The following is a 23,287-nucleotide window of genomic DNA, read 5'->3' as shown; positions in this document are numbered from 1 at the left end:
ACTTTCTTTCTCCTTATTTCATTCCCAAAAAAATGTCTATTCTCTGAACGGTAATAAGTTTTTTTTATTTGACCTGACTGTTTATATTTTTGTCTCTTACACTTTTTCTTAATGGTTTAAAGATTTAGGTCAAATTCAAATCGACTTCTTGAAGCTGTTAGTGACGACTTGCTCTGCTCACATAAAATACATTTTAAATCCACAACTGTTTGTGTCTTTCGAAGAAAAGCAAGCTCCACTAGCTCAGCCAGCTTTCCGGCTCCAGGGAGCGGGGACTGACCTGCTCTATGCAGCCTTATTTCGGGCTTCATCACGGCCTCGAGCAGCCTCCTCTGGCGGCAGATCTCCCGCTCTGACCGCTCCAGTCGGTCTTCATACTCTTCCACGGTTTCCTCGAACACAGCGGCGATCTCCTCCGCCGCCGCCGTCAGCCGCTCGGTGAGCATCGCTCTCAGCGCCGGGACTCGAGCCTTTCCTCCTCCTTTCTCCACCTGCAGCAGGAAGTCTTCAGCGGCAGCGCTGATCCGCTCATGTACCGACACCCGCAGCAGCTGCACGGCGCACATTGTCCTTCTCTCTGCGCACTTTGAGTCTCGAACAAGCGGCAGCAACCCGGGCTGAGCGACGAGACCAATGCGGAAGTGCAAAAAGCTGTGGACTTTATATGTATCTATGGCTGTGGCCACTTGAGTCTGGCTCAGTGTTGCCAAATCCTCACTAAGGAGAGTCGCTATTGGCTGTGCTAAAAGTCACTAAATGACGTCATCGCCTGTTTGCATCATTGTAACGGACGCTGTAGGAGAAACAAAAAGTGAGTAAAAATCAGTGTGCATGTGTGTATTGGTTCCCCTGAGATGACTGGTTCCAGCTGGGAGGGTCTGAGAGACGAGTGCGAACCCATGTGACTCATACAGGGTCCCTACTGACCTCTTTCAGTTCATTACGGATAGTAAAAGCCCAAACATGTGTTTTCCACAATATGGGTCCTTTAAGATGTGTGCTGTCCCTGGTGGCTGGTTTCAAAATCTAAAATATCAACTACACGTGAACAGTTCAAATTGTTTTTTATTAAAAACTAAGGTTGTTGACAACAATATCAAAAATCACATTAAAACAGTTTTTGGCTAAAAGAGGAGACGGTGGACGGTACAAATCATTTCCACTGTGGCTTCATACAGCGTTCAATTGCCACAGATGTACTTCTGATGAAGCTGCACAGTGAAGTTCATCTGAAAACAACTACTTCTGTACAGATTCACCACCAAACGACCTGCCTGGTCACCAGTTGTCCTCTAAAACATTATACTTACAGCTCACATGTAAAACTCCAAAATGGTGAGAATGCCGTGCTCTGGATCATTTGAGGTGTAAGGCACATGAGTCATATTAGGATTTCAAAGAAAACTGTAAAACAGACAAGAGTTGAAGTCAAATTACACTTGCTTTCAAACATCTGTGCTGGCTGGTGACTCATCGCATACACTTCACACATGATTGTGCGTCTTGACACCCGGTGTGGCGTCTTCTTTGTGTCTTCTCACTGAGTATCATCCTGTGGACATCCCATTGTGTTACTGTACACGTATTTCAGATGCTCATGATCTGAAGACAAATCCTTATGTGAGAAATTCATAAAATGTATTACAGTTGACAATTTCCTCTTTCAAAAGGAAAAATACCAAAGAGGTTTTATCATAATCTACATCTACAATTTGTTAGTACGAAGAAGCACTGATCCTTCGTACTAACAAATACGAATAACAAATAATATTGTTTTACAGGAATAGACATAACACAGCTGATAAACTTTATGTACATGTGTTTCAACATCCAACGTTCTAAACACCTAGACAGTTCCTGTTACATGATTTGACGTGTCGACTCAAAACCCCTGTATGAGTCCAGATGATATTTGTTCTGTTGATTTATAATAGAACAGTCATGATGTCAATGTGGAAGATGGATTAGAGAAACTAGTGATAGCAAACAGACAACTTGAGGGTGCCGTCCTTCCTGAAAGTTCTTTAAGGATGTCATGTTTGCAGTCTGCAGAGGATGCAAACTCGAGGCTGCAAGGAAAAGCTTCACCCCTCTTCGTCCTCAGATCAAATCTCTACGTCACTCTCTTTGTCGTTGTCGTGGTCGCCATCGTAGAACTCATTGGGCGCCTCTGGCCTGAGGAAGTGACATTATTGAAAGACAGTTAGATACAGGACAACGGCAGAACACTTCAGTAAGCATGCTGCCCTTATGTGAGGCCGAGTGCAGGCCCACTGACCTGGTGTAGTTATCCTCAGCCCCCCTCTCGTCAGGGTCGGGCTCATCAGTGCGTTCGTAGCTCAGCATGTCAGAGGGAACGTCGTGAATCTGGACACTCGGTGCGTGGTTCAACATCTTCAAGTTCTCAAACACTGTCTGACGGATCTGCTCCAAGTACTGCAACAACATACAAACACTTGATGTATCATTGTCCTCAGACACAACAAGCGACCTTGACCATGAAACACCTGGATAAGGACTTACGAGCATTTTCAGTGTTCTCAGCCTCTGGGTGTGTTTTAGTGTTTTACCTGTCTGGAGTTCTGGTTTTCTATCCTGGTGCTAACATCAGGATGCAGCGTAAAGTCTGGAGCAAAGTATTCAAAATACTCTAGAGGAAGCAGAAACAGGAGAAAGATGGAGAAGATTCACCAAAGAGAACAGATTAACAGATCAAATCAGTGCTAGCATTCAACTATATTTAAAACCAGTAGCTTCACTGAACTTCCTACAGATGGCGCTAAAGTAAAAAAATGCTCAATACGAATCTACTCTATGGGTGCATTAAAACAACATTATTCTAATAGTGGAACAGCCATCACAAAAACTCATTGATGTGCAGCATATGTAATAACAACAGAGGGCTTGATATTGAGTTTACATCAAGTAAAGTACAACTCACCGCTATAAGGCAGCTCATCGCTGATGGGTTCATCCACCAGCAGAGATGTCTCAAAGGTCCTGCAACACAACAGCACAGAAAGTATGTCAGTAACAAAGCAACAACCAATGACCTAAAATGAAATGATGGCCTGTTAAAATCCCCATTAAATTTAAAAATACATTTTCCAACTCACACTGTTATGAGCCAGTGTTAATTGCTAATTTCTCTCTTGTCGTTTGCTAAATATGCCAAAAACTATTCATGGTATTTTTACATTTAAATCTCTTGTTAATGTCTGTTCTCTTCTTGTACGACTCAGATGACTCATCGTCCTACTAGGATTAGGGCTAGGTACTGAAATATAATGCTGATCAGGTACCAGCTTCAACACGGCTGATAACTACTGTACGGAATCACAACGCAGATTTCAATGCCTTATTTTGAGCAACCATGTATTGAAATGGTTGCTCTTATTACAGGGAACATAAACATCCCAGCACGTGCCTTGTTAACATAACCCTTGACTCTCTGAAAACGCACTCTACAAAGCTTTGGCAGCAGGTAAGCCTACAGTCAGCTAGTAGCTACTTCAAACACGAGTAGCAAAAAGCTACACGGTTCAAAGGGTGGTTGTATTTCACTCAGAAGGATTCAGACACCAGGATCTGCAACAAATGATTCAAAACAATTCCATGCAAAGGGATGAACACGACTAATGTGGAGCGTCAATCATTTTGTTTCATCCGTTAAATCCACAGGAATTGTCTTTCCCTTTTGAACTGCTTGTTTATGTCAGCTAATATCCACAGCTGCCTCCATAGCTTTATGTTTTTATGGGAAACAAAGATATGTGGAATCAAACAGCGCTCTGACACCAATTTCACAGGATCTTAGTAGTCACAGGGTTGTATTGGTTCTGTGCACCAGACTCACCAGCAGCGAGCCACGTTCCTCACTGTGTATCCTCCTCCTCCCAGGACCAACAGTGGAATCTTAAAGCTCTTTACAAACTCCACACAATCACTGCACAACACAAAGAAAAGCATACACAGATTAATACACACAGGAAAAAATAAATAAATCCCTTGGTCTTTAAAAAACTTCTTAGAACAATGTTAATACGACAGTAATTTACACTGTAAACAATTAGTCAGATGTTACAATGTTTACAAGGACAACACATACAACAAAACACTAGCTGTAGAATAAAGCCCTTTCAATCACAATCTGTTAGTGTGATAAGGAGAAGAGAAATGATTTGACCAAGTTTTGCACTGATGAAAACCAAACGGTGGTTGATAATGACTCTTAAATGAAATAAGCCTGTCTCACCCATGTCCTCGTATACTGAGGTTGAAGCAGCCCAGTCTGTCACAGCCCAGAGAATCTGCTCCACACTGCAACCAGACCCAATATGTGTTAACAATCCTTCAGTGGGTACAACCTCACAAAAGTTTTACTCAAATTCTCAAAGAGCTGCATCAGGTCCTGAACCTGAAGTTTATGTTATTTCCTCTCACACAGAGTAAATGACCAATGATGACCAAGATGAAGACTGACCTGCAGGACGATACAGGTGGGTTGGTAGAAATCCACCACCTGTTTAATAACCGGCTGGAACAAGTGTCTGTAGCCTGAAAACACAAAGACAAACACACTCTGGCTCTAGTTCTTCCTATGACCAGTTGACACTAGTACTGATAATGCAGGTTTTTTTGTATATCAAACAGTCAGTGTTAGGTCTCAATAATCAGATTTTCACATGAAGTGAACTCACTCTGGTCATCGATGCCGTCTCTAAGAGGAACATTGAGGCAGTAGTATCGTCCGCTCTCTGCCCCTACCTCATACATGTCACCTAAAGGAAACACACACACACACAATCTGTTTTAACGCACACTTGTCTTTATAAGTTTGATTAGTTACAAGAGATAATTTGCAACTTACTTATAGTTTACTCTAAATTAAGCAAACACTAAATATTTGTATGCTAAAAAAAATTGTTTGAGTTGTCAAAACAGCTCATACCTGTTCCAGGAAAAAAGTAGTTCCCATATTTGTGGAAGGACACAGTCATGACACGGTCGGTCAGGTAAAAGGCTTCCTGGACGCCGTCCCCATGATGAATGTCTATGTCGATGTACAGAACCCTTGGATGGTATCTGTGATCAACACACACCAAACATGGGACAGTTGTAAAAAAGGGACTGAGGAACAATATATTGACGTCTATCCAGATGAGTGTGTTCTTACTTGAGTAGCTCCAGGATACTAATGACGATGTCGTTGACGTAGCAAAATCCAGACGCCTTCAAACACAGGAAACTCATTTAAATAACTAAAGAAACTCACAGCAACAAATACAGAGACAGCAACCAATTAACTAAATTCTGTTCTGACCTCAAACTTCTTAGCATGATGCAAACCTCCTGCCCAGTTTATGGCAATGTCACAGATCTGAAAAAGACGGAGCAGAAATGATCATCAGTCACAAAAGTCCTGAAAAGCCCATTGGTCATGCTGCTGCCAAGTCAGGCAAGGACCTCCAGATTACATATCACTCTACTTTATTTGTTTTTACTCCGGATGTAAAAAATAGAGTCGCCCAGCCGCCTCCTCAGGTTCTCCATACACCATCCATACAAGTTTACAGATTCTGTTGTCTGAAAACACAATTTGTGTTTATATGTGTGTGTGTGTGTGTGTGTGTGTGTGTATTCTCGTGAGAGCAAGAAAGCCAGCGCTGTGGAGTCAGTTTGTGTGTTTCCCTAGGGTTCTGGGACTTTCATAAATAAAATTTGCACTTCTTCTACATAATAAACCGCTCATGGTGATGAATTTAGAAGTTTCTACAGTAGAAGTAAGTCGTGAGGAGGTTATCTGGCTTCAGTAAAGCAAAGAAGGGTTCACATTATCATCTGACACACACATCAGCGATCAGCAGCTGGTAAGCATCAGCCTCATGATTTTCACTGCAGGAACAGCTGTGAGTTACCTTGTGGTTGAGCTGTGTGGCTCCCTGTAGAGAGGCTCCAGTGTATCTTGAGCAGAACTCAAAAAGACCTGGAAACACAGGACTACAAATGGACACAGAGTATGTTTAGTATGGTTTAGTCAGCTCTCTAATAACAGCAATAATACACTTGTTTATTAAGTGAAGAATTCTGACATTCACACTGCTGAATGAGCCAAAAGCCCCTTCAGGAAAGCCACGCCACCCGGCAGCCATCTTTGCAACACCAAAGGGGCAGTTACAGTGTTTTTGGTAATGCAGTAGCTGCACTGGTGTCATGGAAATAAAATCTGAAGTAAAACACACTGGTTGCACTTCCTCTACACATGACCAAGACTGTGGAGCAATATAACTGGCTTAGAATGTTTCTTGTTTTTCTGTTTTTAAGCAAACAATTGGCTATTATTGGTTGGAGGGGTGGGGCCTATGTCAGCAGTATAAGTGGTACTTATCTCACTCTTGTATTAGAGGAAATGAGACATTATGAAACTGGTAACAAATATGAAACCATGGGATTTCTCTGTGCTATGTTAATAACTGCAATGAATAGCACAGATATTTCAGAATTTTAGGTATTAATTATTTCTGGAAGAGGCTTTTTAAATAAGAACGTACTCACCAGTCATCTCCCACATTGAATGTGTTGAGGCTCTTTGTGAAGCCCTGCATGTTGTTGGGGCTGACCTTCTGCAGAAAGTCTATGTAGTCTTCAGAGTGGAAACGACACATGTCATGCTGAGATGCTTTGTATGGCTTGAACACCTAACAAACACAAACAAGAACAGCAGGACACTATAAAGTCTTTCATTTTGATAATAGCAGTCAGCTATTACTTCAGGATGAGAAGCATCGCCAGGGTCTGAATATGTAGATCCACCTCCCTGTGCTGCTCACCATCATTTTCTTGTAAAGTCCATAGTGCAACACCAGACTGTGAGTGAGGGACAAGCGGTGTGGCTTCATGGGGTGGCCAGCACCTGGCAGAGACAGTTTTCACATTTCAGTACAAGTTAGTTCAACAGTGCATTTGTAGTGTATACGAGTGACTCCAAGGGAGGCAGCAAGTCATCCGAGATTCAGAATCACACTGATGCAAAGTGTGCTTTATCATGACTCACTCGACACTGACAAAATGACACAAGACTCTGACACAAAAGCACCTATAACAGATTAAATGATAAGTTCGATCTCCAGTTGCACAAGTTCAACATAATTCTTACAACAAAGTAAACTGTGCAGAGAGCAGAGTTTGTGTACATGTTCAGTTCGAGTGGAGCAGGTGACTGTATGTCTGCCAACGCACCGGAAGCACTTTATACAAACGGACAGACAACAAAAACAAGGGTTTACATATAAGACAGTTCATGCAGACACTGTAATGTGACGGACGCTAACCGTTATTATATTATTTTACATCACAGAGCTGTGGATGCGCTTCAGTCACAACCTGCACGACGAACCCCGCAAAGCATCATCGGGGGCGTAAGATGCGAAAATGTAATGTTAAAATAAAAACCCCAGCCTGAGGATATTAGCATGTAGCTGGCTAACATTAGCACCGTTCCCATTGTCGCCCCGCTCAATGAGGCATCAAAACCCACCGTAATGAAAGTTGCCCACGTCGGGGTCGTAAAAGTAGGAGGTCCGGTTGCTCATCCTGAAAGAAATATGGTCTGTCTGTTTCCCCCAGTGAAGCGGTGTTGTTGCACCTAAAAACCCCGCATTTCTCCTCAATTAGCAGAGAGCCGCCATAGTGAGAACCGAGATGCTGCGTCATCAGACAGCGACCGCGCTGACGGGGAGGGGAGGGGGAGCTACCGAATGGGACGAGAAAATATAATTCGAGAAAAATTACATCCAACAGAAATTAACAGAGAATAACAAAAGGAAACTCTCCTTCACACATCCCGAACTTGCCAGTATTAATAAAATAAAAGCTCGAGGAGCATATATCAGTTCGAGATCTGAGACGATTGAAGAAGAATGCAGCGTATTTCTGCAGACTAGAAAACAAGATATAGAAAGGAATTATGTACAAACTCTGAGGATAAATGCTGACTGCTCAGACCCAACGGTCATTTCAAAAGAAATAAGTCATTTCTATCAAAATCTTTATAACTCATAATTTTCTGCTGGGTATTCAGACAATGTCTTAAATAAAATGAAAGAATATATGCCTCAAATTTATAGTGACTTCAGGAAAGAATGTGATGAGGACTTAACAGTGGATGAACTAAACAGAACAGTCATATGCTTACAATAGGATAAATGTCCTGGGCCTGATGGATTAACAGACACTTTTTACAGCCACTTTTGGGGCAAATAACTAACTTATTATTTTAAAATTAGGGCCCGAGCACCAAACAGAATGAGACAGGGTGAGGCCCTATTGAAATTGTAAGGATTATTATTATTAATCAGGCAATAGAATGGGCTTTTAGTGGCCATTTTGGCCATAATCCACATTTTTACTATGACAAACTTGATGTAGGGCTTTCATCAGATCAACTCGGGAGAGTGTGGCCTAGGGGATAGAGCGGGTGTTCTGCAGCAAGAAGGTTGCTGGTTCGTATCCCACTCTTTCCCATCTGCATGCTTAAGTGTCCTTGGCAAGATACTGAACCCCTAAAATCAATCAATCAATCAAATTTTATTTGTATAGCCCATATTCACAAATTACAATTCATCTCATAGGGCTTTAACAGGGTGTGACATCCTCTGTCCTTAACCCTCAGCAAGAGAAAGGAAAAACTACAAAAAACCCTTTTAACAGGGTAAAAATATGTAGAAACCTCAGAGAGAGCCACATGTGAGGGATCCCTCTCCCAGGACGGACAGAAGTGCAATAGATGCCACGTGCAGGAGAACATCATCAATAATCAAAGTCTCTAGCAGCATTGATGAAGCACAGTCCATGCTCAGCAACCATCTAGACCACGATCCACCATCCAGACCAGACGCCACTTCAGTCCTCAGTCACCGTCCACCGCCGCCCACCAGGAGGACCCATCACAAGCCACCACTGCGGTCCAATGCGGTAAAATGGCCTCTCATAAATGCTGAGTGTTCTAAAAATGTAAGTTGCTTTGGACAAAAGTGTCAGCTAAATGACATGTAATGTAAATGTAACTTCCATTTCTGGAAAATTGAAAGAAATTGTAGTTTTAGTTTACCTTGAATCCCGGCATCCCAGGAGGATCACAGGGACCGGGGGGGAGCAGATTGCAGGACACTGCAGAGGAAGGAGACAAAACACTGAGGACTGTTTTCCACATATGTAAGTTCACCAACAATCGATGCTTTCTTGCATTTGATTTTCTTAATGTATAATTTAATTGTGGCAGTTTGTGACCGTCCGATCCTTCTGTGGTAACACTGTATGTTGAATTTCTATGTTAACAGTCTAAAAAAAAGACGATAAAACAAAAGAATTAATTACAAGTTGCCCACTCTTAAAGAATAAAAACTTCACCTATTGAAGGTTATTCTGTGAGCTCCAAAGTGTCACATATTCTATAAAATATTAATTTCTAAAAGTAAACTCTGTTCTAGGAAACATGCCCGAAATGCTGAACTGCACACAATAACTTGTAATTATCTAAATCTAATATGTCACAAACTCTCCAACTCATTCTGAAGCTGTTTCAGAAAAATCTAATTATATCCAAAGCTGTTTTTTGTCTGAGAATATAAATATTTTAAAAATAGGGAACAACGACCACTTTTGAAAAACTCTTTATCCTGTAAATTAAATTTACACTGACACATCAGTTTTAATTTTTGTTTTCATAGAAAGTAGTTTATATGGTGGAACTCCAGTTAATACAGTATAGACTTGATGGGAAAACCATGTTGTCTGCAGCCAGGTACCCTGGCTCTTTGCTGACACCATGTGGACAAACATTGTTACTGTTTCTACTTGGATCATTTTACACATCGAACACTCGTCTTATCAGGGAAAAGAAGGGGATGCAAATCTCAACAATTATTGAAATACACAACGGTCAAATAATGCATCACAATGTAGCTGTATTTCTCTCGATCTATAAACCAAACACTGTGACTGGACTGTATAAATGTGACCGGACGTGGCAGAGTTCTGCAGATGGAGTCACACATTCAGCTCTAACACCAAATATAACAAACTTCAAATCACAGGAGAAAACATGGGTTTGAGCTCAGGCTTCATTTGATGGAGTTGGGCCGTTTGGTAGTTCTACATGTTAACAGACTATTCACGGATCAGACCAATCGCAAGGAAACACGTCCTCATCGTGTTCACATGATGTTGTTACAGTTAATACAAATAATAATACAGAATGTTTATATATTTCTGTTAAAAATGAGTTGAGTTACAAACAGCAGTTTTAATTTTAGAACACACACACACACACACACACACACACACACACACAGCCACGTGATTTACAGTAACCGCAGAGCAGAGGAGGAGGGGGCAAGGGTTCAGTCTTGTTCTAATTACAAGCAGCAGACGGAGGAGACGTGAAGTCTGAGGCTGGTGAGTGTTCAGCTACATTTATATTATTCATTCATATTATTTTACTGTCACTGACTCTGAGTCAGTTTTCTGCTCGTGGACTCTAGAGAGAAGAAGATTCAGGATGAAATTTGTATTTTAAAATAATGGAGGCTTCCTGAGGTCACCGTCCCGTCCCGTAATGAGCTGAAAAGGGACGCACTTTGTCCCGTATTACTGGGAGATATATAAAATGGTCAGTAAAAGACCAGTGGAAAATTAATAACAGGGCGCTTTATAAGAACATTTACGGTAAACTTGTTCCCAGGCAATGTCATGCTCTGGGATCAGTGAGCCAACAGCATATTCACACGCGAGTACGATGATACAGAATACGGTCATTCCATTGGTCGAGGAGGTACTGTTGCTCGCGGAGAAGATAGTGGAAGATAAGTAAGTATAAGGAGAAGATAGTGGTAGGCAACAAAACAGCATGGGTGACAGTGACACAGACGTCGACACTGCTTTACGGGGCGGTACAGCTTCGAGCAGAAATACGACTCGTACTCCTCCGAGAAAAAAGCAGAAAAGGACGCAAAAATACCAGGAGGAATGGGAAAAAGCAAACGCCTGGGTGGAAAATGTGCGCAAAAATATCTATAAAGCGCACTGGACGGTGTGCCGGCGCACTTTTTCTGTTGCCCATGGTGTGCTGAGTCATCCCACCACGTACTTTTGTTATTGCAACAATATGCACTATTTCAGGATGGATGTTCTGATTTCGATCTATTGTTTTATATTTATGTATAACTTTAAGTTAAGCAAGACAGATTTCTGTTTAAGAAAGATTCGTACTATGTGTTCATGTCACTCAAAAATATGCATTTAAATCAATTCAGGATCAAATAGCTAAAAAATCGTATCACTGACAAAAAAAGGGGCAAAACAAATTCACCACGCCAGGAAGGGTGAAGGCAATCGGGTCGGCCAGCCCTACCAAAGAGGTGTCCCTTATTTATTTTTCAGAGAGTTTGGAACCCTACCTGTCAGGAAAGACAACGTGAAGTCTGAGAGAGAGAGAGAGAGAGAGGACGAGAGAGAGCCTTTTGTCCTTCACGTGAAGTTTTTTACTTTTAATGTAACTACAGCCTTCCTGAGGTTTCTGATGTGTTCACTGTATTTCCTTGTATATAAGAAGTCCTGTTTAATCAAATAAATACCAGTACTACAAACTATGAAGCCCCCAAAATTGATACTGTCGACAGAAATGCTGGAGTGCTTTTATTTGGAAATGGGTAGTCTACAGGAAGTGTTGCAAATATTTGTGTTTGTGACGTTTTCAACAGATAAACTTTGAAACTGGTGTGAAAGATCATTTCACTGTGTTCTGCTGTAAACTGAGTGCAGACTGAGAAGGAAATAGACCAGACCTTGAATATCTAGAAGAGCAGCATGGCCTGAACCACAACTGAGCCGCAGCCGGCCCAGTGCAACATGGACAAGGACCTTTCAGAGCAAGTTGGACCCTCACACACAAATTAAGAGACCTGCTATAAACATGTGTACCTCCAAACTGTATCCTCAGAGAATGAACCATTGAATGATGTGTTCTGAATAAAAACATATTTGTGTTTGCAGAGGTCAGGACCAAAGACTGAGAGCAGAGTCTCCAGGGTCCAGCTGTGTGTCTCTGAAGAGTGACTGGTCCATGAGTCTTCCTCCATGCTTCAGTAATGAACCTGGACCCTCACACACAAAGTAAGAGACCTGCTACAAACATGTGAACCTCCAAACTGAATCCTCAGAGAATGAACTCAGTGAATGATGTGTTCTGAATAAACACATATTTGTGTTTGCAGAGGTCAGGACCAAAGACTGAGAGCAAAGTCTCCAGGGTCCAGCTGTGTGTCTCTGAAGAGTGACTGGTCCATGAGTCTTCCTCCATGCTTCAGTAATGAACCTGGACCCTCACACACAAAGTAAGAGACCTGCTATAAACATGTGTACCTCCAAACTGTATCCTCAGAGAATGAACCATTGAATGATGTGTTCTGAATAAAAACATATTTGTGTTTGCAGAGGTCAGGACCAAAGACTGAGAGCAGAGTCTCCAGGGTCCAGCTGTGTGTCTCTGAAGAGTGACTGGTCCATGAGTCTTCCTCCATGCTTCAGTAATGAACCTGGACCCTCACACACAGAGTAAGACACTGTTTCTACTGTGACCTGCATGCTCTAAAGATGATTTAGTTTCCTCTAGTGTGGCCCCTGCATTAGGACACAGCTTCATTGAAGTTGGTGACTAATCTCTCAGAATCACTCAAAGAGCTCAGGGGTCTCATTTATAACCATTGTGTACGCACAGAACGGTCCCTGAAACGTGTGTACGCCCCTTGTGGTTCTTCTATGTCAGAAACAATACGCTAGAGTGCATCGAGTCTCGCTACATGGCTTTGGCGAGCGAGCTAAAGCTAGCCGGGCTCCACCGGCCCGGGGAGCCGGGCTCGCCTAGCCAGGGGGAGCCCCTAGGGAGCTCCCCCTGGAGATGGCATCATTGGCTGCCATTTCCCTTCCGTAAGATTATCAAGGACCACAGCCACCCAGGCTGTGGACTTCTCACACTGCTGCCGTCTGGCAGACGTTTCAGGAGCATCCGAGCACGGACTACCAGACTCAAAAACAGCTTCTTCCCCCAGGCCATCAAGCTTCTGAACAATCAACACTGACTTTCTGAACAGTCACCTTGTACATTCTGCTCCCCCACTCATACAAATACACTTACTTCACATATATTCATATTATTTAATTTAATATTCCCCATTCCTTCACCCTGTAAACTGCTGCTTCATTTGACTATGTTATAAGTTACGATGTTATATGTTGTATGTTATATAGAATGTTATTTTTAAATTTTTTAAACTCGTCTACTGCGTAGATGTTGCCTGCCATGTCACAAGAATTTCATTGCTCCGATGACGCTGTCATTGGTGCATGTGACAATAAACTTTGATTTGATTTGATTTGATTTGATTATCAGGACATGTCTTCACAGAAAGAGGAAGAGGAGTCATGGTTCTGAGGAGGAGCAGTTGTCCTGCTGTTCTTCGTGTCAGGACGTCCTCAAGGATCCAGTCTCCACCAGCTGTGGACACTGGTTCTGCAGTAAGTGCATCACCTCATACTGGGACCAGTCTGATTATTCAGGAGATTCCTCCTGTCCCCAGTGTGGACAAAGATCCAGAACAGGAGTTGGAGCTCAGACAGCCTGTCAGAGCAGCACTGCACATGTGTCTCGTTTCTGACAACAGCACATGTGGTTTTATTTTGTACCTTCATACAGCATCAGCATTTAAAATCGTTATAAAAGCACAAAGTTAAGAAGTTTTATTTTCTTTTCTGTATCTGATAAAAACAATCAGCAGATTCTCCGATTCTCTGTCTCTGACATTGTTTCTTGTCTTTCAGCAGATCGTGGTCTGCAGGAGGTTTTATATGAACATAAGCTCAGTGTGAGGAGGAGATGTGAACATGTGACTGAAGGAACTGATGAAACAAAAAGTAGAACCCTCCTCAACAGGATCTACACTGAGCTCTACATCACAGAGGGACAGAGTGAAGAGGTTAATACTCAACATGAGGTGAGGCAGCTTGAGACGGCTTCCAAGATGAAGATCCTCCACGACACTCCCATCCGGTGCCACGACATCTTTAAAGCCTCCACTGACCAGCAGAGATTCATCAGAGTCGTCCTGACCAACGGCGTCGCTGGCGTTGGAAAAACCTTCTCGGTGCAGAAGTTCACTCTGGACTGGGCAGAGGGTTTAGAAAACCAAGATGTGCGTCTGCTGACTTTGCTTTCGTTCAGGGAGCTGAACCTGGTGAAAGATCAGCAGCACAGTCTTCTCACGCTGCTGCGTGTTTTCCATCCAGCGTTACAGAGGCTCACGGCAGAGACGCTCGCTGTCTGCAAACCTTTGTTCATCTTTGACGGCCTGGATGAAAGCAGACTTTCTCTGGACTTCCACCACAGGGAGCTTGTGTCTGACGTCACACAGAGGTCATCAGTCAACGTGCTGCTGACAAGCATCATCCGGGGGAATCTGCTTCCCTCGGCTCTCGTCTGGATAACCTCCAGACCTGCGGCGGCCAATCAGATCCCTCCTGCATGTGTTGACAGGGTGACAGAAGTAAGAGGCTTCACTGACGCCCAGAAGGAGGAGTACTTCAGGAGGAGATTCGGTGATAAAGAGCTGTGCAGCAGAATCACCACACACATCAAGGCGTCCAGGAGCCTCCACATCATGTGTCAAATCCCAGTCTTCTGCTGGATCAGTGCTACAGTTCTGGAGCACATGTTGACCACAGATCAGAGAGGAGAGCTGCCCAAGACCCTGACTAACCTGTACTCACACGTCCTGCTGATTCAGACAATGAGGAAGAACAGCAAGTACGGTGAGGGACATGAGACGACTCCACAGCAGCTGACGAGGGCTGACAGGGACGTTCTCCTGAAGCTGGGGAGGCTGGCACTTAAACATCTGGAGGAAGGAAACATCATGTTCTACCAAGAAGACCTGGAGCGGTGTGGTCTTAATGTCACAGATGCCTCTGTGTACTCAGGAGTTTGTACAGAGATCTTCAGAAGAGAGTGTGTGATCTTCCAGAAATCAGTCTACTGCTTTGTTCATCTGAGCATTCAGGAGTTTCTGGCTGCAGTCTACATGTTCCACTGTTACACCGAGAGGAACACAGAAGAACTCAACAAGTTCAACTTTGGAACATATGGGGACACAGAGAGTACCTTCTTCCTGGATGACCTCCTGAAGAGAACCATGGCGAAATCCCTCACAAGTACAAATGGTCATCTGGACTTGTTTGTTCGCTTCCTTCACGGCCTCAGTCTCGAGTCCAACCAGAGAGTCTTAGAAGGCCTGCTGGGTCGGACATGGAACAATCCAGAGATCATCCAGAGAGTCATCAACAACCTGAAGGAGATGCAGAGTGATGACATTTCTCCTGACAGAAGTATCAACATCTTCCACTGTCTGACTGAGATGAACGACCACTCAGTTCATCAGCAGATGCAACAGTTCCTTATGTCAGAGAACAGATCAGAGGAGAAACTTTCAGAGATCCACTGCTCAGCTCTGGCCTACATGCTGCAGATGTCAGAGGAGGTTCTCGAGGAGTTGGACCTGAAGAAGTTCAACACTACAGACCAGGGTCGAAGGAGACTGATCCCAGCTGTGAGGAACTGCAGGAAAGCTCGGTGAGTCCAGACATGATCAATAACATGTTCAATCAGTGGAGATGAGTTGTTCTTCAAATACACATAGTGTTAAATGATTCTCATTGTTTTGGGCAGCATGGTGTTGCAGTGATCACTGTTAGTGCTACCTTTCTGTGAGGAGGAGGTTCTCCTGCTGTCTTCAGGGTTTTCTCTGGGTTCTCCAGCTTCCTCCACAAACCATAAGACATGTGTGTTTGTGTGCGTGTGTGTGTTTGTGTGTGTGTGTGTGTGTATGACAGTTTGAGGGTTCAGACATACGACCATGTGGGGTGCAACATAGGTTATTGATTACAGTGTATGTATATATGTTTTATATTTTAGATTCTTCAAAGTAGACACCTTTTGCTCTGATGACAGCTTTGCTGCTCTCTGCCTTCTTTCAATAAGCTACATGAGGGTTTCACCTGGAATGGTTTTCAATTAACACGATTGCCTTGTCAAGAGTTAATTTGTGGAATTTCTTTCCTTTTTAACGTGTTTTAGACAGTTGTGTTGTGCAGAGGCAGGGTTGGTGCACAGCTCTACAGTGAATAGGTCTATTCGACCACAGTTCTAATCCATATTATGGCAAGAACCATTCCACTAAGTAAAGAGAAACGACAGTCCATCATTACTTTAATACTGGAAGGTCAGTAAATCGTGAAAACCATCAAATGCTCTGATGAAACTGGCTCTCATGAGGACCGCTCCAAAAACATTGAATGAGAAGATGTGTCCAAACTTTTGACTGGTACTGTGTTTAAATTATATATATGAGCAAACAGCTAGCACAGTGTGAGGAGACGATCAATGAATCAGAGTTTTGGATGAAAATCACTGACGGTTCCTTGGAAATATAGCTTATTCTTCTTTCTTGTCAAACTAGAATTCCAACCCTGTGTTTTCACACCACCATCACCAACCAGAGCAGTGTCCGTCCCTCCAGGCTTCTGACATGTTGACTTCACAATAATATGAGGTCACTGTAACCTTTGACCTTTGACTTCTGAAATCTAATCAGTTTCTCAAAATGTAAAGAAATCCCCTAAAGACAGACCTGAGATATCATGTTCAACAGTCCATGAACATGTTCAGTCTGAATGACCGCTTGTACCAAATTTGAAAGGATTCTCCTGAGGTGTTTTTAACACAAATCGGATTTACCAGGGTGAGGGTCAAATGATAACGTTTTGTATGAAAGTTGTGTTTTCTGATTTAATTCTCATAGATTTGATATTTTCTTTAATTACAGACTCGGTGGTTGTCGACTCTCAGAGACTCACTGTGAAGTCCTGGCCTCAGCTCTGAAGTCAGACCCCTCACATCTGAGAGAACTGGATCTGAGGAACAACAAGCTGCAGGAAGCAGGAGTGAAGCTGCTGTGTTCTGGACTGGAGAGTCCAAACTGTCAACTGGAGACTCTGAGGTCCTTAAATCCATCTTCACTTTTCAGACTTTCTTTCTTATTGGGTCATTATTTATTTAAATTTCCTCAGTCCTGCTCTGTTCACTGTCCCTCAGTCATCTGTCACTCACCCAGCCTGTCAGTCACGTCCACCTCATCAACTCCATTCACCTGCACTCACCTGCTCCTGATCACTAAGAAAGTGTCGGTAAATAACATGTGGACTGAGGCCGAGCACTCTTCCTCCTCAGGTTTTTAAAATAAGACACATTCTTATTGAAACACTTTAAGTGGTCTAGTGGCAGAAACTTGGACTATGGGCAGAGAAGGTCTCTGGTTCGTCTCTGGTTCGACTCCACGGAGAGACAACAAAAGACGAACCTGGATTGATCTGTCCAAAAATCCAAGAGTCTCCCTACCCTGTCTAGTGCCCCTGAGCAAGGCACCTTACTCCCCCAGCATCTGCTCCCCGAGCGCCGTACATGGTCGCTCACTGCTCTGTGTGTCCTGCACCAGATGGGTCAAAAGCAGAGATTAAATTTCCCTACCTGCATGAGTGTGCCTTTGCATGTCTGTGCCTGTGTTTGGGACTAATAAATGCATCTTAATCTTAATTTGCAGAACCATCTTTGGAGAGTTGATTAGTATAGAATCAAACAGGAAGTGACTGTCAGGAGCCATCCCACTTTAAACAGTGTTTAATTAGACAAACCTGCTCAGTGACCAACACACAGAGAAAAAGGTGATGAATGAAACAATATAATGATATGATATTTATCTTTGGGTCACAGACTGGACTGAGGTCAGACTCTCATGTTGAGAGTCTGTGTTGACATGATGACGATCCACAACAACAGGAGGACACATTCAAATATTCATATTTCTTTATCCAGGTTGGGAAGGTGCAGTCTGGAAGAGAAAAGCTGTTCTTTTCTGGTTTCAACTCTGAGGTCGAACCCCTCTCATCTGAGAGAACTTTATCTGACTGACAACGACCTGCAGGACTCAGGAGTGAAGGAGCTGTGTGGTTTTCTACAGAGTCCAACCTGTCGACTGAAGACTCTGGGGTCAGTTCACTGACTGACTTTTGTAGATCTCATATCTATAAAACAGCATTTGTACACAATTGATCTCATTTAAATTCTAATTTCACATAATTACTCTTTATATATAACTTAAATCCATTCATTAATTAATCTGTGACATTTTAAGTATTCAGCTACTTGTTAAAACACTGAGTTTAGTTCTGGATTTCCTAAACTGATCTGCAGGACAGAGACCGGGTCCAAATAATCTATTTTACTGAATCAGGACTCGCTTTTAGTCCAACATGTCTGATTTCATATTTATCTTCCATGTTATGAGTCTGTGCTGACATGAATATGTCTCTGTTATTTTCACACATTAACTCAGTTTAATTTAGATTAAAGTTTTATTCTTTATCCAGGTTTGAGAGCTGCAGACTGTCAGAGACCAGCTATTCTTCTCTGGCTTCAGCTCTGAGGTCAAACCCCTCTCATCTGAGAGAACTTGATCTTAATAGAAACAACCTGCAGGACTCAGGAGTGAAGGAGCTGTGTGGTTTTCTACTGAATCCAACCTGTCGACTGGAGACTCTGAGGTCAGACATCATGTTTTATTGTTAAGGGTTCAGTGTATAGAATGTAGTGACATCTTGTGGTGAAGTGCGCAGCTGAACACCGTTCACCTCCCCCCCTTCCAAACATGATGGAGAACCTGTGGTAGCTTCAATTGTCATAGAAACACTGTGAAGGCCTGGCCTCAGCTCTGAAGTCCGACCCCTCACATCGGAGAGAGCTGGATCTGAGGAACAACAAGCTGCAGGAATCAGGATTGAAGTTGCTGTGTCTTGGACTGGAGAGTAAAATCTGTATAGTTTGTCCAGTCTAGGCTACTGTAAAAAACATGGCCGCCGTAGAGGGGACCGGCTCCTCTTAAATATAAAGTATTTATATCTTGAGTATTTAAATCTAAAATGTTTAAATCAAAAGCATGTAGATATAAAGTATATCAATATAAATATCTCATTCTAAAGTAAAGAAAACAACTGGTACAATTCAGATGAAACTAGTGAAAACCTCTCGGATTCTTTTCTCTTCAGTTTCTAACAATGGATCCTTTCACCTGAATCTTCCTCACTGGAACTTTAAGGTCAAAGTGCAGAACATGTGTTCCTAACAGTGAATACTGATACTGAGCTGAGAGATGTTTGTAGAATGAGCGCTGAGGACCGAGTCAGGCTCAATGTGACTGACGTTTTACTGACAGAGAAACAATCCAATGCTGGACAATGTGTACATGTAATGTTGTTATGGAAGCTAACCAGGACTTGTCCCAGTGGTCCTGTGGACTGACCACATGACAGCATGCTGCGATGGTGTCCTAGGTCTGGGCTCAGTGTCCAGAGTCCAAGTTCATTATATTTGATTTCTTTTATTTTTAGGACCAACATTCTTCAGCCCTGTTTCTTCCAATTTGGGTTAATTTCCAACATGAAACCCTTCCTCTTGTTTCAGGACTTACACAGGGTTGTCCATGCCTTTATTTTTTCACTACTAGATCTCTGTACCTCCCTGTACACACGTGTTCCTCAGGCTCCCTGCACCACTTTCAACTGGTCAAACTGCTGCTCAGATCATCGCCACTTCAAGAAAACATGATCATAGAACTACTCGCCCTTTCACACATCAACTGTGGAACATGTTCTTACAAGTGGGTTGGAAATTATCTTTAGCTGAAGCAGCAGCAGGAGATTGTCCGGGTTCGACTAGTTCACCGCAAAAGGAACATGTAGGAACATTCAGACGAGGGGGCGGAGCCAAAACACATATCTCCATGATAACCATGATTACGTTAAGTTATGTTAAGTTACAGGTTCACTGTGAAGGAGTTAGTGACGTCTCCAGGTGTCGTATATGTACGCAGTAAACTTGTTCATGTGTACGACTCCTGAACATGTCCAGCAATATATTTAGAGACATCTAGAGGTGAAGTAACATATTACAAACAACTGAACCCGAGGTCACAAGGACTTTCAAGTTGTTTTCAGTCATGAACTCTGTTAAATAGTGTCTGGACATTTTCGTGTTTGTGTCCTAAACACGTCCACTCACTCTCTGTGAATCCTTTGGACATTCACCTGCTCTATTCTCACATGGACTCACCAAGAAACTGTTTTCGGAGGCTTCAGGAAAAGTTCCAGATAATGTCCAGAACAACTTGACTCAGACTTCTGAAAACAGAGACAGTGATGTTTAGTCAAAGTCCTTTATATGAAGTCAGTTTAATTTACAGTTAAGTTTTATTCTTTTTCCAGGTTGGATCGCTGCAGTCTGTCAAAGATCAACTGTTCTTCACTGGCGTCAGCTCTGCTGTCAAACCCCTCTCATCTGACAGAACTGGATCTGAGTAGAAACAACAACCTGCAGGACTCAGGAGTAGAGGAGCTGTGTGGTTTTCTACAGAGTCCAAACTGTCGACTGGAGACTCTGAGGTCAGTTCGCTGACTAACTTTTGTAGATCTCATATCTATAAAACAACATTTATACACAATTTATATCGTTTAATTCTAATTTAACATAATTTCTCTTCATACATAACTTGAATCCATTCATTAATTAAACTGTGACATTTTAAATATTCAGCTACTTGTTAAAACACTGAGTTTAGTTCTGGATTTCCTAAACTGATCCGCAGGACAGAGACGGGTCCAAATAATCTATTGTTACTGAATCAAGACTCGTTTTAAGTCCAACATGTCTGATTTCATATTTATCTTCCATGTTAGCTGACATGAGTATGTGTCTGTTATTTTCACACATGAACTTAAATTAATTTACAGATACATTTTATTCTTTATTCAGGTTGAAGAGCTGCAGTCTGTCAGAGATCAGCTGTTCTTCTCTGGCTTCAGCTCTGAAGTCAAACCCCTCTTATCTGAGAGAACTGGATCTGAGAGGAAACAACGACCTGCAGGACGCAGGAGTGAAGGAGCTTATTGATCTACAGCAGAGTCTAACCTGTAGATTGGAGACTCTGAGGTCAGTAGATGGTTGGAGTCAGTCCACGCTGCTTTCATCAGTACTTTACTAAACGCAGTCAGTATCACAGTAGAGAGCTCCGCCCACTGACCACAGTGCCTTTACACTGTTCTGTGGTGCACACTCTCCTTAAAGGGACGGATAAGGGAAGTTTAAATCAACGTCTGGTTGGTTCAGTTGATCTCTAACTCACCCAGAACATCTCAATCTCTCCATACTCATCATGTCACCAAAACACCAAATGCACTCCTCAGAGACAGTGAGACAGTGTGTGTCCACAGAGACAGTGTGTGTCCTCAGTCAGTGTGTGTCCTCAGAGACAGTGAGACAGTATGTGTCCTCAGAGACAGTGTGTGTCCTCATAGTCAGTTAGACAGTGTGTGCTCACCATGGTAACCAGGAGCTCTTTATACAGAGCAGAACCTCTGCTGAGGTCCATCTGTCTCATCTGGTCCCAGTTTGTCAGAAGCAGATGTTCATCAACAGACAGTGAAACATGGCTTCACCTATAACAGCAGTAAATCCACCTCTCAGGTGTCCACTCTGCACTTTGACATGCAGAGGAAACACACTGAGCTCTTAGCGTGTTCATTCCAACACAAGAACATGAAGCAGAGATGAAGCTGCTCCACCTCTGAACAGGACTGAAGTCCCTGCTGCTCTTTCTACTGGATGCACTGGATCACTGACTCACAGCTGATGAAGTAAGTATTTGTAAGACTGATGTATTCTTCTCTCAACAGATGGGAGGAGTTGTTTGAGTGGAGGTGAGTTAGAAGAGGACAGTGTGTGTGGACGGAGGCCGAGCTGTGTCCTGAGGATCCAGAGGCTGAAGCAGCAGCAGCTTGTGTGTAGTCTCCAATCTACACAACCCCTAATCTACATGTGTTTGTCAGATGAAGCCGGAGCACCTGGAGAAAACATGGGGAGAACATGCAGCCTCCACACAGGAAGACCCCATCTGAACCGGATTAAAACCAGCAACCTTCGTGCCCCGATTGTGTTTATGCACATGAAGAATGTGTTTATTGAAATGACACAACACAAGCAGAATATATAAACCCTCTGTAAAGAGTCACATACAGTGTATCCTGTGTGTCCTGCACCAGATGGGTTAAAAGCAGAGATTACATTTCCCTACCTGCATGAGTGTGCCGTTGCATGTCTGTGCATGTGTTTGGGACTAATAAATGCATCTTAATCTTAATCTTATTTAAATTTGTCTTTATTATTTATTCCACCTTTGTCCCTCAGTATGTCTCCTCTGGGTTGAATGCACTTACTGTAAGTCGCTTTGGATAAAAGCGTCAGCTAAATGAAATGTAATGTAATGTGTATAACCACATTCTGTGTATATGTTTGTTTATTATCTTAAAGTCCCTGGATTCACGTCACAAATTGATTTTGTTCAACACTAAAATAAAAACATTGAAATCACTTTGAGTTAAAAATCAAAGTTTTGTCTTTGACACAAAAGATCAGAACTCTGGACTTAAAAATGGGACGTTTTCATTTCTGCATCACGTGCAGAGCGGTGGATGCTTTTCTACTTTTGACCCATAGGTGGTGCTGTAGTTTAACAGCAGCACATCTCAGTCAAAGCATTTATATTCAGTCAATGAATTAAACGCATTGATAATTTCCTCTGTGACAAACCAGATGTAACGAGAAGAGAAACATCTCAGAGAGAAGAGTTCTGTTTCTACTTGTCTCTGCTTTAATGCTCAATCCTGTGCTTCTCCTTCACACTGATGGAACAGCTGCCGGGGACAACAGGCATCGTTTTTAAAACATCAAATGAGAAGATTATTTTAGTGTCACATGTTCACAAACCTCAGTTTACTCTCTAACATCAGAGCAGGTGTTTGTTTCAAGATGTGTTTTAAAGGATATGTTTCTGTGTGAGCTGCTCCAGGCTGCTCATGGTCGCCTGCTGGAACTCCACCAGACTCTCACAGGCACACGGGTCCTTCTCCCCCTGACTCTCCTCTGCACACGTCAGTACCATCATCCACATGACATTTCACCGTGTGTTCACCGCTTTTTATTTATTTTTTATTTTTTAAGAAATCTTAGTTTCTTGATTCTTGCTGTTCTGGGTTTGTAAACCCTGGGGTGAATGCACTTATTTTAAGTCTCTTT

At 42.7% G+C, this 23,287-nt stretch overlaps 2 protein-coding genes across 10 annotated transcripts; one reads left to right on the top strand and one right to left on the bottom strand.

Moving 5' to 3' along the window:
* Positions 1-1,047: 1,047 nt before the first annotated feature.
* hdac3 (histone deacetylase 3) lies at positions 1,048-7,718 on the bottom strand. Its single transcript, XM_062393329.1, has 15 exons — positions 7,538-7,718; positions 6,831-6,913; positions 6,556-6,698; positions 5,919-6,000; positions 5,324-5,380; positions 5,177-5,232; positions 4,952-5,085; positions 4,701-4,781; positions 4,484-4,557; positions 4,256-4,320; positions 3,857-3,946; positions 2,942-3,000; positions 2,571-2,650; positions 2,279-2,436; positions 1,048-2,175 (listed from the first exon to the last, which is right to left on the bottom strand). The coding sequence occupies exons 1-15, from the start codon at positions 7,590-7,592 to the stop codon at positions 2,106-2,108; spliced, it is 1,287 nt and encodes a 428-aa protein (XP_062249313.1). The 5' UTR covers positions 7,593-7,718; the 3' UTR covers positions 1,048-2,105.
* A 2,667-nt stretch (positions 7,719-10,385) lies between these two features.
* Positions 10,386-22,582, top strand: LOC133958493 (NACHT, LRR and PYD domains-containing protein 5-like). Of its 9 annotated transcripts, XM_062393321.1 has the most exons (14): positions 10,735-10,866; positions 11,760-11,951; positions 12,052-12,171; positions 12,273-12,392; positions 12,493-12,612; positions 13,448-13,572; positions 13,876-15,679; positions 16,932-17,105; positions 17,978-18,151; positions 18,532-18,705; positions 20,422-20,598; positions 20,969-21,145; positions 21,889-21,912; positions 22,042-22,582. In XM_062393321.1, exons 2-14 carry the CDS (start codon positions 11,908-11,910, stop codon positions 22,043-22,045), a joined length of 3,237 nt encoding a protein of 1,078 aa, XP_062249305.1. In that variant the 5' UTR covers positions 10,735-10,866; positions 11,760-11,907; the 3' UTR covers positions 22,046-22,582. The 9 variants fall into 9 exon arrangements, with proteins under 9 accessions (XP_062249301.1, XP_062249303.1, XP_062249305.1 ...); XM_062393317.1 differs by lacking the exon at positions 10,735-10,866 and adding an exon at positions 10,386-10,455 and having other exon boundaries at positions 21,889-22,490; XM_062393319.1 differs by lacking the exon at positions 10,735-10,866 and adding an exon at positions 10,403-10,455 and having other exon boundaries at positions 11,821-11,951; positions 21,889-22,490.
* Positions 22,583-23,287: the final 705 nt, after the last annotated feature.

The sequence above is a fragment of the Platichthys flesus genome, chromosome 8 (assembly GCF_949316205.1).
Source record: "Platichthys flesus chromosome 8, fPlaFle2.1, whole genome shotgun sequence".
NCBI lineage: Eukaryota > Metazoa > Chordata > Actinopteri > Pleuronectiformes > Pleuronectidae > Platichthys > Platichthys flesus.
The sequence above is the reverse complement of the archived record's forward strand: the minus strand, read 5'-3'. Positions and strand labels throughout refer to the sequence as shown.

What these genes read in the sequence shown, in the direction of transcription:
- hdac3 (XM_062393329.1), bottom strand. Translation starts at nt 7,592, where the DNA reads ATGAGCAACCGGACCTCCTACTTTTACGACCCCGACGTGGGCAACTTT. An exon ending in CCACACAGCTCAACCACAAG is followed by an intron (nt 5,381 to 5,918) that starts GTAACTCACAGC and finishes CGTCTTTTTCAG; the next exon opens with ATCTGTGACATTGCCATAAA. An exon ending in ATCATGCTAAGAAGTTTGAG is followed by an intron (nt 5,233 to 5,323) that starts GTCAGAACAGAA and finishes CTGTGTTTGAAG; the next exon opens with GCGTCTGGATTTTGCTACGT.
- LOC133958493 (XM_062393321.1), top strand. Translation starts at nt 11,908, where the DNA reads ATGGACAAGGACCTTTCAGAGCAAGTTGGACCCTCACACACAAA. An exon ending in CCTGGACCCTCACACACAAA is followed by an intron (nt 12,393 to 12,492) that starts GTAAGAGACCTG and finishes TTGTGTTTGCAG; the next exon opens with AGGTCAGGACCAAAGACTGA. An exon ending in TGTCGACTGAAGACTCTGGG is followed by an intron (nt 18,152 to 18,531) that starts GTCAGTTCACTG and finishes TTCTTTATCCAG; the next exon opens with GTTTGAGAGCTGCAGACTGT.